The 14,813-nt window shown below is 53.3% G+C and overlaps 1 protein-coding gene across 6 annotated transcripts in view; it reads right to left on the minus strand.

Annotated features, from left to right (window-relative positions):
* Positions 1-14,813, minus strand: part of SZT2 (SZT2 subunit of KICSTOR complex) — a 53,010-nt gene that overhangs the window by 7,863 nt on the left and 30,334 nt on the right. For 2 of the 6 annotated variants that reach the window (XM_074545946.1, XM_074545944.1), the window contains exons 38-63: positions 14,516-14,705; positions 14,045-14,119; positions 13,747-13,885; positions 13,391-13,511; positions 13,023-13,152; positions 12,764-12,916; positions 12,545-12,647; positions 12,072-12,189; positions 11,730-11,841; positions 11,195-11,313; positions 10,567-10,731; positions 9,867-9,951; positions 7,393-7,581; positions 7,084-7,281; positions 6,575-6,744; positions 6,239-6,405; positions 5,727-5,824; positions 4,781-4,913; positions 4,544-4,671; positions 4,121-4,251; positions 3,749-3,931; positions 3,051-3,321; positions 2,774-2,853; positions 2,321-2,446; positions 406-611; positions 194-284 (exon numbers count right to left, since the gene is read on the minus strand). In XM_074545946.1, the coding sequence (XP_074402047.1) occupies positions 194-284; positions 406-611; positions 2,321-2,446; positions 2,774-2,853; positions 3,051-3,321; positions 3,749-3,931; positions 4,121-4,251; positions 4,544-4,671; positions 4,781-4,913; positions 5,727-5,824; positions 6,239-6,405; positions 6,575-6,744; positions 7,084-7,281; positions 7,393-7,581; positions 9,867-9,951; positions 10,567-10,731; positions 11,195-11,313; positions 11,730-11,841; positions 12,072-12,189; positions 12,545-12,647; positions 12,764-12,916; positions 13,023-13,152; positions 13,391-13,511; positions 13,747-13,885; positions 14,045-14,119; positions 14,516-14,705 (3,681 nt within the window). Of the gene's footprint in view, positions 1-193; positions 288-405; positions 612-2,320; positions 2,447-2,773; positions 2,854-3,050; positions 3,322-3,748; positions 3,932-4,120; positions 4,252-4,543; positions 4,672-4,780; positions 4,914-5,726; positions 5,825-6,238; positions 6,406-6,574; positions 6,745-7,083; positions 7,282-7,392; positions 7,582-9,866; positions 9,952-10,566; positions 10,732-11,194; positions 11,314-11,729; positions 11,842-12,071; positions 12,190-12,544; positions 12,648-12,763; positions 12,917-13,022; positions 13,153-13,390; positions 13,512-13,746; positions 13,886-14,044; positions 14,120-14,515; positions 14,706-14,813 lie in introns of all 6 variants that reach the window. The other 4 variants (XM_074545941.1, XM_074545940.1, XM_074545945.1 and 1 more) reach the window with 3 other exon arrangements.

Raw genomic sequence — 14,813 nt, forward strand, 5'->3', positions numbered from 1 at the left:
GTAGGAGGACATGCAGGAGGGCAAGGAGATCTCATCACATTCAAACTCTCAAAGATGGTGCTGCTCTAGACATGCTTTCTCTGCCCTCCCACCTCCTTTCTGCCTGAAACAACTTCAAAAGCCAACCAGAACCGGCCCAGTCCACAGCCTGACCTCCATCCCAGTTCTACTCTTGTAACAGAAACGCACTCACCTTTGGACTTCCCTCTGGTTTCGGCTTTGTGTAGGAAAAGGACCCTCTACCCTCCACTCCCATTGCTGCCAGAGCTCGGATCCGGCTTGTGCTACTGGAAATGAGAGCAGGAACAGCCTTGAGCAGGGAGCCAAGCCCTATTGTGCCAAACCAGGGCACAGCTCAGTGTGCTGGCTCTTCCCAAACACCAGGGCTCCCAGCACATCACTGACCTGCGAGTGGTAGGTGACGGTGGCCGCACCTGGACCAGAATGAAGCCCATGCTCTGCAGGTACTGGATGTACTGCTGCAGGAAGGCATTGCACATCTCCTGCAGCCAGGGCTCCTCCTTCCCCTTGCAGGGCAGCGCATCTGCCGAGTCACAGCTGTGGCTGCGGTCCCTCCCCGACGCTGTGGAGTCATTGGAGCGGTGCCGCTTCTGCAGGAGAGAGTAAATTCCTGAGGAGAACTGCTGTGACTGGCCCCAGCAGGGGACACAAGGTACACTGGCTGAGCAAAAGGTAGATCTCTCTCTGCCAGAGAGCACTAACATCTGGTTGTCCAAGCACTGTCTCAGTGCATGCACCAAAATGCAAGATCCAAGATCTACCAAGCCATGCACTGACCTAGCAGTGCTGCAATAACCTGCAGGAACCTGCTGCTTCCCCCAGAACATCTCCCTCCCCCAGAACAGCTTCCACAAAGTGTTAGTGGCTCACAACTGGCTCATGCAGAGCCCAGAGCTTCAGCTCCTATTACCATGGTAAGAGTCCAATCCCCTTATGAATCCTGCTGACTTCTCAGGATTTCTTAGCAGTTCAGTAGCACTGAAAAGGAACAGTGTTTCCTTCTAAGCACTCAGGTCTCCTTTTGATGTCTTGAATACTCCTTTTCTATGTGCTGAGAGACTAAGGTTTCTTTTTTTGATCTCTCTACTTTAAGCCTGCAGTTCTGTTACATGTTTCTATCTGGCTTTCTGCCTATCTGCTCCACCAACCACAAGAGATGTCTCTTTACCTGGCATCTCTCCAGCTACTTTCTCACCTTCTCAAAGTCTCTCCAGTTCAGTGCCTTTGCCACAAGATGTCTGGTCTCACACTAACTGGCCATACAAATACATTAATACACAAGTATTTTAGAAATTTATTAGAATATTGCCCATTACACTAACACCTCTTTCTGATGTACTCTAACCAGTGGCTGCTGCACCCAACTGTTCACAAATTGCAGAAACCACTGACATGTGTGCTCTGTACAGGCTCTGCAGTGAGTGTACAATACGAGAGGGTTCAAATTTCTCTTCACATTGTGCTATTTTACTGTGAACCAGGTCCCAGCTCCCACAAAAGCTCTCATTTCACAGGCTACTCAGGTGCCTTTTGAGTTCCTTGCATTCTTTTTCCAGATTCTGACCAATCTGAACAGCCCTCCAGCACTGCAAAGCCTGGCAACTCATACATCCCAGCAAAAGACCTGGAGGTACAGAAACCAATACAGCACCTTGAAACCCCTGCTGCAAGGCTCTTCAAATCCAATAACCAATTTCCCTTTTCCTCTGTTCCAAAAACAAAGTGAAATTTTCATTCTGTGATGATACTTTCCCTTTCATCTGTGAGTGTTCAATTTCTGTAGCAACTTCTGCTTAAAGATTGTCAAAATCCTTTTGACATTCTGATAAATTACAACAGCCTGTTCTTTCCTTCTGACACACATACAGAGTGTGAACAGCCAGTACAGGATCTGCACTGGTTAGTCTGTCAGGCTGCAACCTGCTCAGGATTCAGCTGGTTTGCCTTCAGTTGTTTTGGCTATTTGTTGGGTCCAGAAAAGGCTCACCAGGTCTGGCTGCTGAATGCATAAGGGAAGTTTTGCTTCCTTAACAGACCAGCACCAGACAGTGCCCTTGATGGCTTCTCCAGACTCAGCCCTGAATTCCCTGAGTAGAAAAGGAAATCAATCTTCTCCAGGGATAATGTAGCTGCAGGAGAAAAGCTTTGAGGACCCAAGGATTTTCTCAGTTTCCAATTTACAGCATTCAAATCCATCCTGTATTTTAGGAGTGAGGCCAGAGCAGCCCTGTCTTGGGAAAGACAGCTCCTTTGTCCCTGTGCACAAAGCCTGACCCCACTGGAGCTTGCTGACACTCACCTTCCCCTCGACCTTGCCCAGCTGGTCAGTCTGGATTTGCTGCCGGAAGGCTGGGTCAAAGAGCAAGGGGGTGGCACAGTAGTGAACCAGGCGTGAGGATTGCTTCAGAGTCTCCAGGTCTGCCAGCTGCACAACATGAGAGGAGCACAGTTACAGCACACACCCCTCACCGAGGCTGGGAACAAGCTCTCCATGACACTGCAATACTGCTCACATGGAGATAACCGGGCCAATCCCCTGCTTTACAGCCTTTTCAGTGCTGGGCAGTGAGGCCCCATGCCCAAACATGGTTCAGAGCCCTGCAATCCCAAAAGTTCAAGCAGACACCACTGCTCCACTGCCTAGCACTATCCCCACCACACACCCTGCTTGGAGCTGCAGTGCTCCCCTTTGATGGTGCTCCCAGTGTGCTGTAAGAAGGCCCAGCCCACCACCTGTCCAGGCTGCACTCACACTGATAGGCATGTTGGACTGAGCTGATCTCTGCTGCCAGGTGACAAAGAGGTTTTCAATCTTCATCTGTTTCTCCAGTTCTGAAGGAAAGAGAGCAGGCACAAGAGCATCAAGCCACAAGTATTGCTACTCTCCTTCACTCCCATCCTGAACAGGCCATAACCCATTCCCACAGAGAACTGTCCCCTGACAAAACTCTTGTTCTGCTCTGATCTCCTTTTCCAGAAGTGAGATTATTAGGCAGGCTCCCATGCTATCACCCTCCAATCAGCTTTACCTTTCCTCTCCATGCTCTTGATTTCCAGGAACTGGGCCCCATGCCGAGCCACAGGGTCAAAAGGTCCCATGTCAGGCCCGTGGGATAAGCGCCTGATGGTGGTGACATCCCGCAGGGCTTCATCAAAGGGCACCACGTCAGGGTGGAAGTGCAGGGGCGGGAGGCTGCGGGCAGAGCTGCCCAGCCGGCCTTGCTCCTTGCTGGGTGGGGGACACGGGCTCCGGATCAGCGCATCCACCTCCAAAGTGGAGTTCAGGAAAGGATTTGGCTCCTAAGCAAACAGACACAGCCATTAAAGCCTCCTTGCTGCCAGCCCTGGAGCAAGAACCCCCAGAGTAAATCCAATTGTGGCCATCTGCTTGAGATCTGTGTTAGCCTTTTCACTACCAGTTCCAAAAGGAGCACACCTGGGCCCACCACGACTCTAATGTGAAGTGGGGAGCCCATTCCTCAGCCTCCACCCTAAGTAATTCAGTCACCAATAAGTGCTGCCAGCAGAAGGACCTGGCTTCTCTTATCACCTGTCTCCAAAAGCAGGGCAACAGTTTGGCTGGAAATGGTCAAGTTGGACATGTGAATGTCTGGGGATGCCCTGCCAATCAGGACACAAAAGGTGCTTGCAAGCTTCCTCAGACCCCCAGACTGCCCAGGCCCTTCCTGAAGAAGAAAGGACTGCCCTGCCTGGAGTGGGGCCCTACCTGCTTGCTGTCCTCATGCCAGGGCGTGTCCATGAAGCAGTGGTGGTGGAACAGTCCCAGCTTCTGGCTGATCAGGCAGTGCACGATGTGGGACCGGGCATTCTGCCACTGCAGCAGGCGTGTCAGGGAGCAGTTCAAGTTGGCCCCCAGGTCTGGGGACCAGTTGTAAGTGTAGAGGGTCAGCTGGAGAGGGAGGAAGGGGAGGAAGACTTAAGGACATGCTCAGAGAGAGCCTGCCTGGTGGCTCAGGCTGCCCCAGGTGCTCTGGTGGTACTTGCTGCAGCTGCAGCCAGTTTCAGATAACAGGCTGGAACAGGGAGAATAGCAAGAGTTCAGTTACAGTCCCCTGTTTACAGCCACAGCCATTACTACCTTTTTGTCAATGATCTCCATGAAGAGGAACCTTTGTCGGGGCACCAGGTCTCGACCAACAAGGCTGGGATCAGAGCCTCTCTCTGCTGAGCTGAATTCCATGGCCTCAAAGCGCTGGAGCCCTTTGTGAACTGGAAGAAGCCACAATTATGACCCTTGGTACTGGTTCATCCCATAGTTTTATGTCCCACCATGCCATTAAGATGTCATGACAGGATGTTTTGCCACAGTACTGTCAGCTCATCTTGAAATAAACTGTCACAAGCACATTCAAGAGTACAGTCTCAGAGGGCAAAACCAGACAACCCAGTGCCCACCTCTGGGCACAAGCAGTCTGTCCCAGTAAGGACGGGACCCCTGTTCATTGATGTCCCCCCACAAAAGATCCCAGCACAGTCCCAGGGACCACAGCCAGGCACTCACCCTGTTCTGTGCTGCAACGCCACTGCTGGAAGTTGCGTCCCAGCAGGATGAAGTGTCTGATGACTCCAGGGCAAGGGCTGGTATTCTGACCAGACTTACAGGGCAGGAAGGCGGTACCCCGATGATAGCTGCAAAGAAAAGCCCCAGAGGTGGCTGCCAAGTAGAGCTGTGCAGTAGAAGTACAGCTGATCAACACCTGCTGGTGCTAAACAGCCACCTGTGAATTGCATAACTCACCAGAGCTGCTCAAACACTTTGACAGAGGTGTCACTTGCCAGGGCAGTGACCAGGTTCACCACTTCCACTAGGATGGAGGACAGGAGGAAACGAGAAACCATCTCCAAGGAGCACTGCTGCACTGAGGGGCACCCTGCAGGAAGATGTACTGTAGGACAAGTGCCAAGCTGCCCCAGAGCTACATCCTGCCCACATGAGCAGTGGAGAGGGCAAAGGGCCTGAGACAGGCAGAGCTGGAGAACAAGAACCTTACATGGACGAGAAGATGAAGCCTGAACTAACACCTGGTTTCAGGTTCTGGCCCAAAGTGGGACCTGGACCAAACACCATGTATGCTCTGAGCACAGCACTTTATTCCCCCACTTATTACTTGTTCCCTGACTTACACCACATCAGAGGAAGAGGAGAGCTCTACTTTGCCAGCAGGAGTGTGAGAGGATGTACAAACACCAAAGTGAAAGGCAACCAGAAAGTAGCAACATGGCAGCCATACAACCCCAAATCCCTGCAATCCTCTCCCTTCCTGCCTGCAAGAGGGTCTCCCATGAAACTTCACAGTCCCAGAGCATGTTGCAGAGGCTCAGATACTCCATCCCTGCTACACCTGGGAGCTCAAGCACTACCACAGCTGGTTGCTGGAGTCCAGGTCTCCAAAGCAGCTGCAAGCAAGTTCAGCAAGCCCCAGACTTGGAGCATGGCAGATATAACCCAGGCTTTAGAATGCTTGTTCTGATGCACAGGCACATGCCAGGCCTCCTGCAATAGCTTTCTAATGCTGATGCTGGCCCTGAGACCAATGTGACTCTGGGGAGGTTTGGGGAGAGACAGGGTGTGTAACTAGGACCAGCAAGGAATGAAGATGGATGCTGCCAGAAGAGGACTTGTTCTGAGAGCTCTGGGTACAAAGACCCACTCCCAGCCTGTCTGGAGGAGCTGAAACACATACCCAGGTGGTTCATGAATGCCATCCACTGCTGGCAGGTTTGATTGAAGAGTGGGTGCATGGTACCTACATCTCCTTCTTCCAACTGGCAGGCCCGGCGCCTGAGGAGAGCGAAGGGAAGCACAGTTACACTACATCAGCCATCTGTAGTGAAGGTAGAAAAGTGCAACAGTCTCCTCGCAGCTCCAGAGCAGAGCCCTGGCAGCCTCCTTTTTGGGCTGACACAATCCTTGAGCTGGGTCACTCTTGGTCAGTAGCCATGAGTGTCAGGTGTTGCACAGGGCCCCACAGTGCAGAGAAGGGATCTCTGGCAGGGAGAAACAGCTGTGCTCCCAGCAACATTGCAGCAGTAAGGGATAAGGCTTTGTGTGTGGAAAGCAGCTTTCCTAAACTGCAGTGTAAGGGAGAAACTACAAGGAAAAGAAGTGTGGTCCAGAGGCCATCAGGATGCAGAGCAATGTACAACAGACTGGGGGAACTGTATCCTGGCTGTCCAGCCTGCAGGCTGTGCTTGCCTCTGTGCCTGTTCCAGCTCAGCTGTGGCCGTGGCCCGATCCTGGCTCAGGTGCTGCTTCACATTCTCTGTCTTGTGCCGCCGCCTGGTGCGAGCCTCCTCTGGCCTCTCCAGCACAATGTCATCAGTAGTTTTGGGGCTGCCCAGCTCTGAGGACTCTGTCTTGCTCTGGGGGAGGAAGGGATAAGTTAATGTTGTGCACATAGACAGCCCAGTCAGTGCCCTGATCTCAAAGTCCCTGCTGCAAGCCTGGCTTCCCACTTCCAGCCAGATCCCTACTGTCCATTCCTCTGACACTATGAGGATGTTATAGGCCCTGTTCCTTCAGCTACGTTACCAGCATGTCCCAGAAGCTGCGGCGTCCCAGCTTGTTTGTGGGCGTCACTGGCTCTCCAGAGCCTGGTGAAGGTGCAGAGGTGAAGTGCAGGGGTGGAGGACAGCTTCTGCCAGGCCCCCCACTGGCCAGGGCCAGGCCCTTGGTCTCTGACATGGTCCTCCTTAGGCCTCCTGGGGAGACAAAGCAAACCAAACTCTTCAGAGCCTCCCCCAGCAAAGCTGCTGGGTACTCCATTGTGTCTGGTTAGAGCCTGGCTGGAGAAAAGGAAAAGAGCCACCAGTAACATCCAGCAAAGTGGATTCAGTCTCAGGGAACAGACAGACCCTTAAATATCTCTCCAACACCAATGTCTATGATGCTTCTTCCCCAAGACACCACAGGGGAGAGCAGCCTTCTCCCTCCTTGCCCACCCAACCAGATTCCCCCAGCACAGCCAAGCTCCTGCAGGCCAGGCAGGAGGAGCAAGGCAGGGTGAAGGCCCAGGGTGGCCATCCTGGCCAGGCTCTCACCCGCAGAGCTCAGGTCCTCCAGGTCAGCAGCACTGAGGGGGCAGGCGGCTTCCACGCAGAGCGGGGCCGGCAGCACGAGGAACTCCATGACAGCGTCGCAGAGCGCGTGGCGCAGGGCCCCGCGCAGCTTCTCCGACAGCTGCAGCAGGCTGATGTTGCCCTTCTCCCAGATATCCAGGCGCACCCGCACGCAAGGCTCTGTGGGGAAAGGGGAGCTCTGCTGGCTCTTCAGCCCTGCCTTCCCAGCCCCGAGGTGCCCCAGAGGATGTGCTGGCTGTGGACAATGGCGGCTGCTGGCCAGCTCCTCACCTGAAGGCAGGGGCTCAGCCCCAGGCTGGTGCCTGCTGACGGCTGTGAGGCTCTCAAAGTCGCTGTCCTGCAGCAGGCCCACGATGGGAGAGGAGCAAGGCAGCTTCAGAGGGTCAGGCCTCTCCCCGTGGGGCAGCAAGGTGGGGCTGCCGTGCTCATCCACGAATGTCAGCGCAATGCACGCGATTCCTGGGGGGCAGAACCCGAGACAGCCTCCATCAACACTCACCAAGTACAGCCCACATGCCTGCCTGCACCTTGCCAGCTGGCACCATCGTGTCACCACTTGAGTTGAGTGTCACAGGCAGGGCCCACAGGAGGGGAGGCAGCCAGGGGAGCAGAGGCTAGCTGTGCCTGTGGGGAGCCAGGGTAAGAAGCATGTTTGGCACAGGGTGTCCCCATCATTCCAAGAATCTCTCTCCCATAGAGTCACAGCAGATTTCACCTTGCCCTGCAGGAGCTTCCTGGGTTGTCCAGCACCACATGCAAGAGGAAAGTATCTCCATTTGCTCCAGGAGTGCCTTTATGCAGATTGACCCAGGATGGGGGTCACCATGCCTGTCCTCTTAAGGGACAGAGTGCAGGGCCCAAATACTCTTCATCATCCCCCTCCAGGCTGTGATGGATGTATAGTCCCTGCAGATAGGACACCTTGTTGCAGATTACACTCACAGCCCCCTCCTCCCTGTACACCTGAACAGGATCAAGTGCCTCCTTCCCCATGCACCCCAACCAGGCAGGACTGGAACTAAGGAAGGCTCACACCCAGGACTAGCCTGGAGTCACTGCAGATAAAAGTTCAGCCCCTGCCTGTTGGCTCAGCAGCACAACCACCCAGTCTCCATCACTCCCTGTGAAGCACAAGCTCTGCAGCAACCTTTCCTCCAAGGCATAGCAGACACAAGGGGAGTGCACTGGGATCAGAGAGATGCTCACAAAGGAGAGAGGTTCAAATCAGAGGGCAGCTCATGTGCATCCACACTGAGGAAAGGAAACTACACCTATGAGCAACCCCCACAGAGCCTCTTGCTGCAACAGGGCAGCTCTGAAGGACATGGGTGTCAATACAGAGCAGGAAATCTGCCCCACATGACAGTGAATATGAGCTCTGCCAACCAGACTTGCTTTCTTTAAGCAGTAAAGGGCACAAACTCCTCAACACTCTGCCTTGGCAGTTGGCCCCAGGCCCACCAAAATGGCTGAATGATCATGTGGTTATTATAGACCATTCCCCTTTTCTTCTCCTGGATAAATTCCCACACTCAGCCTCTTCAGCCTCAGGCACATTTCCCTTTTACATCCATTTTTGTATCTCTGCTCTGCTTCAGTGAGGCACATCAGCAAGAGCTGCCAAGGGTCTTATTGCCTGGTGCACTGGACGTGGGGTGCTGGGGAACTGTTATCTCCCATCTGTGGGGGTCTCTGAGCCCCCTCTGACCTAAGATCTCTGAATTACAAAGCACACATCTAATAGTGCCTGGTCACTCCAGCCCTTTGCTAAGCAAGGGAACACCCCACACCAGGACACAGACACTGGGAGAGTGAAGATGCTACACCCTGGAGCATCAATGACATTTGAAACACCAGGACTCCCGTTTTCCTCAGTGAAGAGATGCCTGTTTGGACCTGTGGGAAAAAAAGATGCAGGACTTTGGAGTCGACTGCTTGCAAGCTGGGAATCACTGAGCTGCCGCCTCAAGGCAACAGGTTCTGTTTGCTCCTTTATCCAGCCAGCAAGAAACGGGGCTCAGCTATAGACATACACACACAAACACACAGAGGAGTCAGAGCTGAAGCCACAACACAAGGAAAACAAGAACAGCTGGGACCAGAGAGCTGCATGGGAAAAGGAGATGGAGTAACACTTGGAGCCAGGGGTGCTACCTTGGAAGTGAGAGAGTGGAAAGAGGTGCTGCACAAGGTCCGACATGGTACCTACACAACAGAAGAACATTCAAACAGTGCACGAGGGGCACAAGTCACACAATGGCCAGGTGACAGACCACATGGCCTGGACAAAACATGATGTGACAACCTACCAACCTGCTGCAGGGTGGGCCCTACCCAATCCCCTCTCCAGCAGTCTAGAGAAAAAGCAAGGACATTGCCCACACAGCCCACGCTCAGTTACACACACCAAGATTTCCCTCTGCAGCAAGGCTTCTGCCACAACTGCTCCCACCTCCTGCCCCATGGAGCCTCTGTGCCCACACTGAGGTCTGGCTGTGGCTAGAGCTGCTTCCTGCAGCAACAGGTCAAGCTTAGCAAGCTGCTTTGTGGGAGGCCTTACTTTGCTCTGCCACACGTGCAGAGGTGTGCAGTGCCTCAGGCACACACTTCACCCACTTTGCAGCCATGGAGGAACACACTCCCCCCCAGCACTGACCCTCCTCAATCACTCATAGCTCTCCAGCATGGAAACACCTCCTAACACACCCCCCCATACCCTGTTTCAGAAGAAGTGAGCACAATACCTTTTCCACCAGTGCCTTGGCCACCAGGCTTGTTGTACAAATAGAGATCCTGGTCAGGGATGCTCCCGTTGTGGTTGAAGTAGTGCTAAGGAGAACAAAGAAGAATACTGACAAAGATTAGAGAACTTGCCTTAAACGGAAAGAGGCTTGTGCATATGCAGATTCCCAAACCCGTAAAATCAAATCTAGATCTACTCAAAACACTCAAAACACTTGCCAACACAGGGATCACCCCTGCTGGGTGAAGGAACATCTTACAGTTCATACAGAGTTATATGGCACTACGTATCTGTCTTTACTACCCTCTGTCTTTACTATAGCCCTGCTAAGGAGTGGGTAGCAGTTCCCAAATTTTTATTAATCCTGATGTTTCAGTCCTTAGATCTGAGGGAGCCATGCAAGGAGCCAGGTTCAGCTTCGAAAGGGGGTCATCTCCCATGCTCCTGGGAGATGACTGTGGGCATGAGTTTTGTAGTTGCTGCTTTTTGCACAGCAACTGCCTGTCATGACAGCATGGCCTGTGTGGGTTCATCAGGATGTGCTGTCCTGTAAAACTCCTCCAGGCCTCAGGAGTTAGTGTCAGTTTCTTCCCAACCCTCCACGGCAGAGCTGGCCACATGGTGTCTGAGCTGCCCCAACAAACACCCCCAGCAGCAGCTGAAGGTGGGCAGACTGCTGTCCCAGCCCCAGCCCTGCTCACCTTGAAGTGGTGCTCCACGTTGCTGTCGGTGTACTTGGGGGTGTGCAGGAAGATGAGCAGGTTCTGGCGCAGGTAATGGGCCACGGCGTGCAGCCAGGGCGCGGCCGAGGGCGGCAGCGAGAACTGCAGGACCTCGGTGGGCGGCGTCCCGGGGGGCTGGATAAACTGCACACAGGAGCCTTTAAAACCCAGCTGGGACTAGCAGCCTGCCCTGGGGCTCTAATACTGATAAAAATTATGTCAGTTGGCTCTGCAAAGGGAGACGTGTGGTGGGCAGAACTCTAGACAGTGCCCTGAGACAGATCATAGAATATCCTGATTAGATGGGACCACAAGGATCATCAAAGTCCAATTCCTGGCCCTGCCCAGGACAGCCCCAAGATGAAGGCAGATATTCATTCCAAGGTGTGGGAAGGAGGGCACACACACATGCTACAAACCCAGCAGAGGGATTCTCCCAGCTACCCTGGTACCCACACAGTATATCCCTCAGTAAATGCTAGCCTGACCAAGCACTGGAGCAGGGAACAGGATGCAGCAAACTGCCCCTGGGGCAGAAACAGCTGAGACAGGTGAAAATGTAGGACAGTGCCCTGGGATGAGCAGAGCAGATTAGGCAGTGAGGTACCTCCACATCTGCTGGGGTCAGCTTGCAGTTCCGCACCAGCATGACAGTGATGATGTCCAGGGTGGCCTCATCCAGGCGCCTGCGCAGCACCTTCACCAGCTCGTCTGTGATCTCAGGCCCTGACAGGGGAGCACAGGTAACAGCAGCTTTTTCACCCCATCCAGTAAGAATGACTACAGCCACCTCTCCCTCCCTGTTTATGATGTACCATCTTCATACACTTCATACAGGGAACATGACTTTCCCCACCATCAGTTACTTCAGACATCTTTTTCTATGGGGTTATAATCACAGAAGACTGGTGGTGCAGTAGGCAAAGACAAATGCACTCCTGCACAGGGTCTGCAGGAGACTTCACTGTAGACTATGGATCCTTTCCTTATATTTACACCCACACAGAAGAGAGAGCAGCTCTGGGCTAAGGAAGAGCTATTTGCCCAGGAGTGAGATTCCTCTCTTCAAGCAAAGAGGGCAGCGTGCAGAGCTTTGTTCCTCTGCTTTACATCAGCACAGTTCTGCTGTCAGATGCTCATACCTGCTGGGGCAACACCATGGACCATCAGCTGGATGTGTCTGTCTATCTGTCCCACAGGGCGGGCAGAGTCCACACTACGGCATGAGGCAGTGTCCAGAGAGGAACGAGAACCCTGGAGAAACAAAAGCAGCCATGTGGAAGTAGTTTCATTTGAATTCTAGATCCATCATTGTCCCAGGCTGCCAGCAGGGTCAGGCAGATGCCACCCACTGCTGCCCCATTCCACACATCTCTAGTGTAAGTTTTACCCCACACAAAATCCAGGTTGCTGGAACTACTGAGCTGCCTCCACACCAGTGACCATGAGCACCCACATCCACTGACAGAGAGCAGCAGACTCACCATGAGATCCTCAGTGTAAATGGGCTCCTGGCTGCGTGTCAGTGCCAGGGAGCGAGATGATGCACTCAGGCTGCTCTCTGCTTCCCACACCTTCCCACTGTGGGTGGTTTCAGTCAGCCTGAATACAGAAAGACATGTCAGCCTTCATTCCCAAGGATGACAGCATCGTACATCCACAGAAGATCCACATCTTCCTTGCTCTCCCCTGTACACTTTGTGGGGACTAGTCCTTAGAATATGGAGTTTGTGAAGAAACTGCTCTCTGGCTCCCTGAAAAAAGCCATCATTTTTCCTCCTATGTAAAGGCTAAGCACAGGGAGAGCAGGATGGGTCTTGCTTGATGTGACCGACTCCTCAGAAATCAGATATTTGCTGCTTTGGTCCCTGAGGCTGGGCAGACACTTTCTGTCCCAAGGAGCTCTCAGTCTGTGTAACACACATAGCAAGGCCAACAAGTCAGGCTGGCTTCTTACCGGAGGTAGAAAACAGATTTAGTGGCACGTTCCTGGTAGACAAACATATTCTTCCTGTTCACCACAGAGAAGGCGTTGAGCACGGAGCGAAGTGCCTGGATAGCTGTGGGCAATGTGGGACATTAGCTATCCCACACAGCCTTCCCTGGAGTGCCAATCCAGCCAGCAGCTGCACTCCTGACACGCCACAGGGGAGGGAGGAGCCTGGGCTGTACGCACCTCGTGAGACGCCCATGTTGGGGCCCATCTTGAGGCGTGAATGCACGTGGATAAGTGTGCTCCACACCACCCCACAGGCAAAGTGCCCTGGCATGAACTGCATGGTGGCAGCCAGGTAGTCCCGGGGCTGGTAGCTCTCCTCTACAGAGTAATCTGTAAAGAACATAGGACACAGCTGGGGCCACAGCATGGAAGTTAACACCTTCTTAGGCATTTCTGTAGCACTATAGCTGAGGCATGGCTAAGGGAATATCCATACCATCCGTGGGCATCACACGCTGCCTGTATGAAGTATAGGGTGTTTCACTCTTCCAGATGTCCTCCTCACTTTCTGCCACCAGTAATGAGTTGCATATGTGGCTGTCATGCAGGTCCTGCAGCAGCAAGCGCTGCAAAGGATGAGGAAAGATTGGTTCTGTTGCTTGCACAGCCACAGAAGACAGCAAGAAGTGTTAGGGACAAACTGAGTCCCTTTTCCTGTGACCCCCCAAGATGGGACTCCACCAGCTGAACTGGCTCCCCAGACCCTCTGAGCTAAGCCCAGACTAGACAACCTCCAGAGGTCTCTTCTGATCTAAGCCATCTAATCATTGGCAGCTCTGTTAGTGCCCTCTTAAGATTTCTTACCTGATTGACAACCCTGCAGATTTCACTGATCTTCTTCACCACCACCTGGTTGAGACTCTGGCACTCCCCTGGCTGCTCCTCTTCTGTCTCTGCTGATTCTGCTTTCTCCACACTCAGGCTGCTTTATGAATAAAGGGAGGATGGGGTCAGCAGGGCACCTGGACAGTGCCCATCACTGGGTGCTGGGAGCAGGAACACAGTGTGAAAAGATGGCAATTTTCCCCTTATAGAGCACCAATCTAGTCCTGCAACCTCCCACCCACACTGGGCAGGGAGGAGATTCTGCCCAGAAATGACTGAGTGGCAACAAGGTCACAGTGCAGAGAGGCAGTGGTCAGACAGGGGAGCCCCCTTACCGTGTGTGGTAGTAGACCTCCACTCGGTCCTGATGGATTTTTATGATGAGCCAGAAATCCGGCATAAGGGGACACCTGGGCTCCTGGTCACTCATTAAGGCCTCCTCATACTCCGAGTCACTGCTTCCCCCATCATAACCTGCAATGCAGCCTCACTTCAGCCCTAGGCCTGGCAAAACACCTCCTCTGTGGGCAGGGCAGCCACTCACAAACCCTGCCCTCAGGGCTCACCCCAGCCCAGGCACACAGACCCCTCCTGTGTGTCACTGTCAGTGCCCCCCTGCCCTGGCAGGCTCACCCAGATGGTCGGAGTCCATGCTGCCCTGGCTCGACACGAGGCTCTGCACACGGCTGGGGCGCTGCCTGCTGGAGCCTGCAAAGAGAAGAGGGGTTTGGCCATGAAAGTACTTGCTAAGCCCCATCACATGCCCCATCTGCTGGAGAAGCATCATGCCACAGGACAATCAGGCTGTGGTGGCCACAGGGAGGCAGTGCTGGGGAATGGGGCTCTCACAGCCACTCTGAAGTCACCAGGAATATCAGTCATGTCATCAGGGATATCAGTGCAGCAGCACAGCATCCTGGGTACTGTTAAGCACTGAATTGCCAGCACCCTGGCAAGGAAGAGACCAAAGTGCTGGTACTAATCCAGGTATTTAGGGACAGAACCAGGAGTAGCAGTTATATTATGTATGTCACAGCCAGAACTGGCCTCTTTCTTCTAAGTTTCTGCTGTTGAGGTACATCCTGCCCACACTGCAGCTCCTACCTTCCCTGCCCTGTGTTACAGACTCAGACAGGCTTGCTGCAGATGGTGTCACCAGTGGTGATTTCTCACTGTTTCCCTTTTCAGAGGATGATGATGGCAATGACTGTATGGTTGTCTCTGCAACTGCCTCTTCCATGGAGTCCTGGCCTGGTGCTCTGCTTTGATCAAGTCTCAGCATATCTCCTGGAGCCTGCATCGAGCCAAAGTCACAAAAATTACCAGAAAAACAGGCACTGAAACAAAATCCCATCATCCTTCTACATTCTGTTATCAGTGTCCCACAGCTTCTCACCAACAG

This window comes from Zonotrichia albicollis, chromosome 8, assembly GCF_047830755.1.
Source record: "Zonotrichia albicollis isolate bZonAlb1 chromosome 8, bZonAlb1.hap1, whole genome shotgun sequence".
In the NCBI taxonomy this organism is placed as follows: domain Eukaryota; kingdom Metazoa; phylum Chordata; class Aves; order Passeriformes; family Passerellidae; genus Zonotrichia; species Zonotrichia albicollis.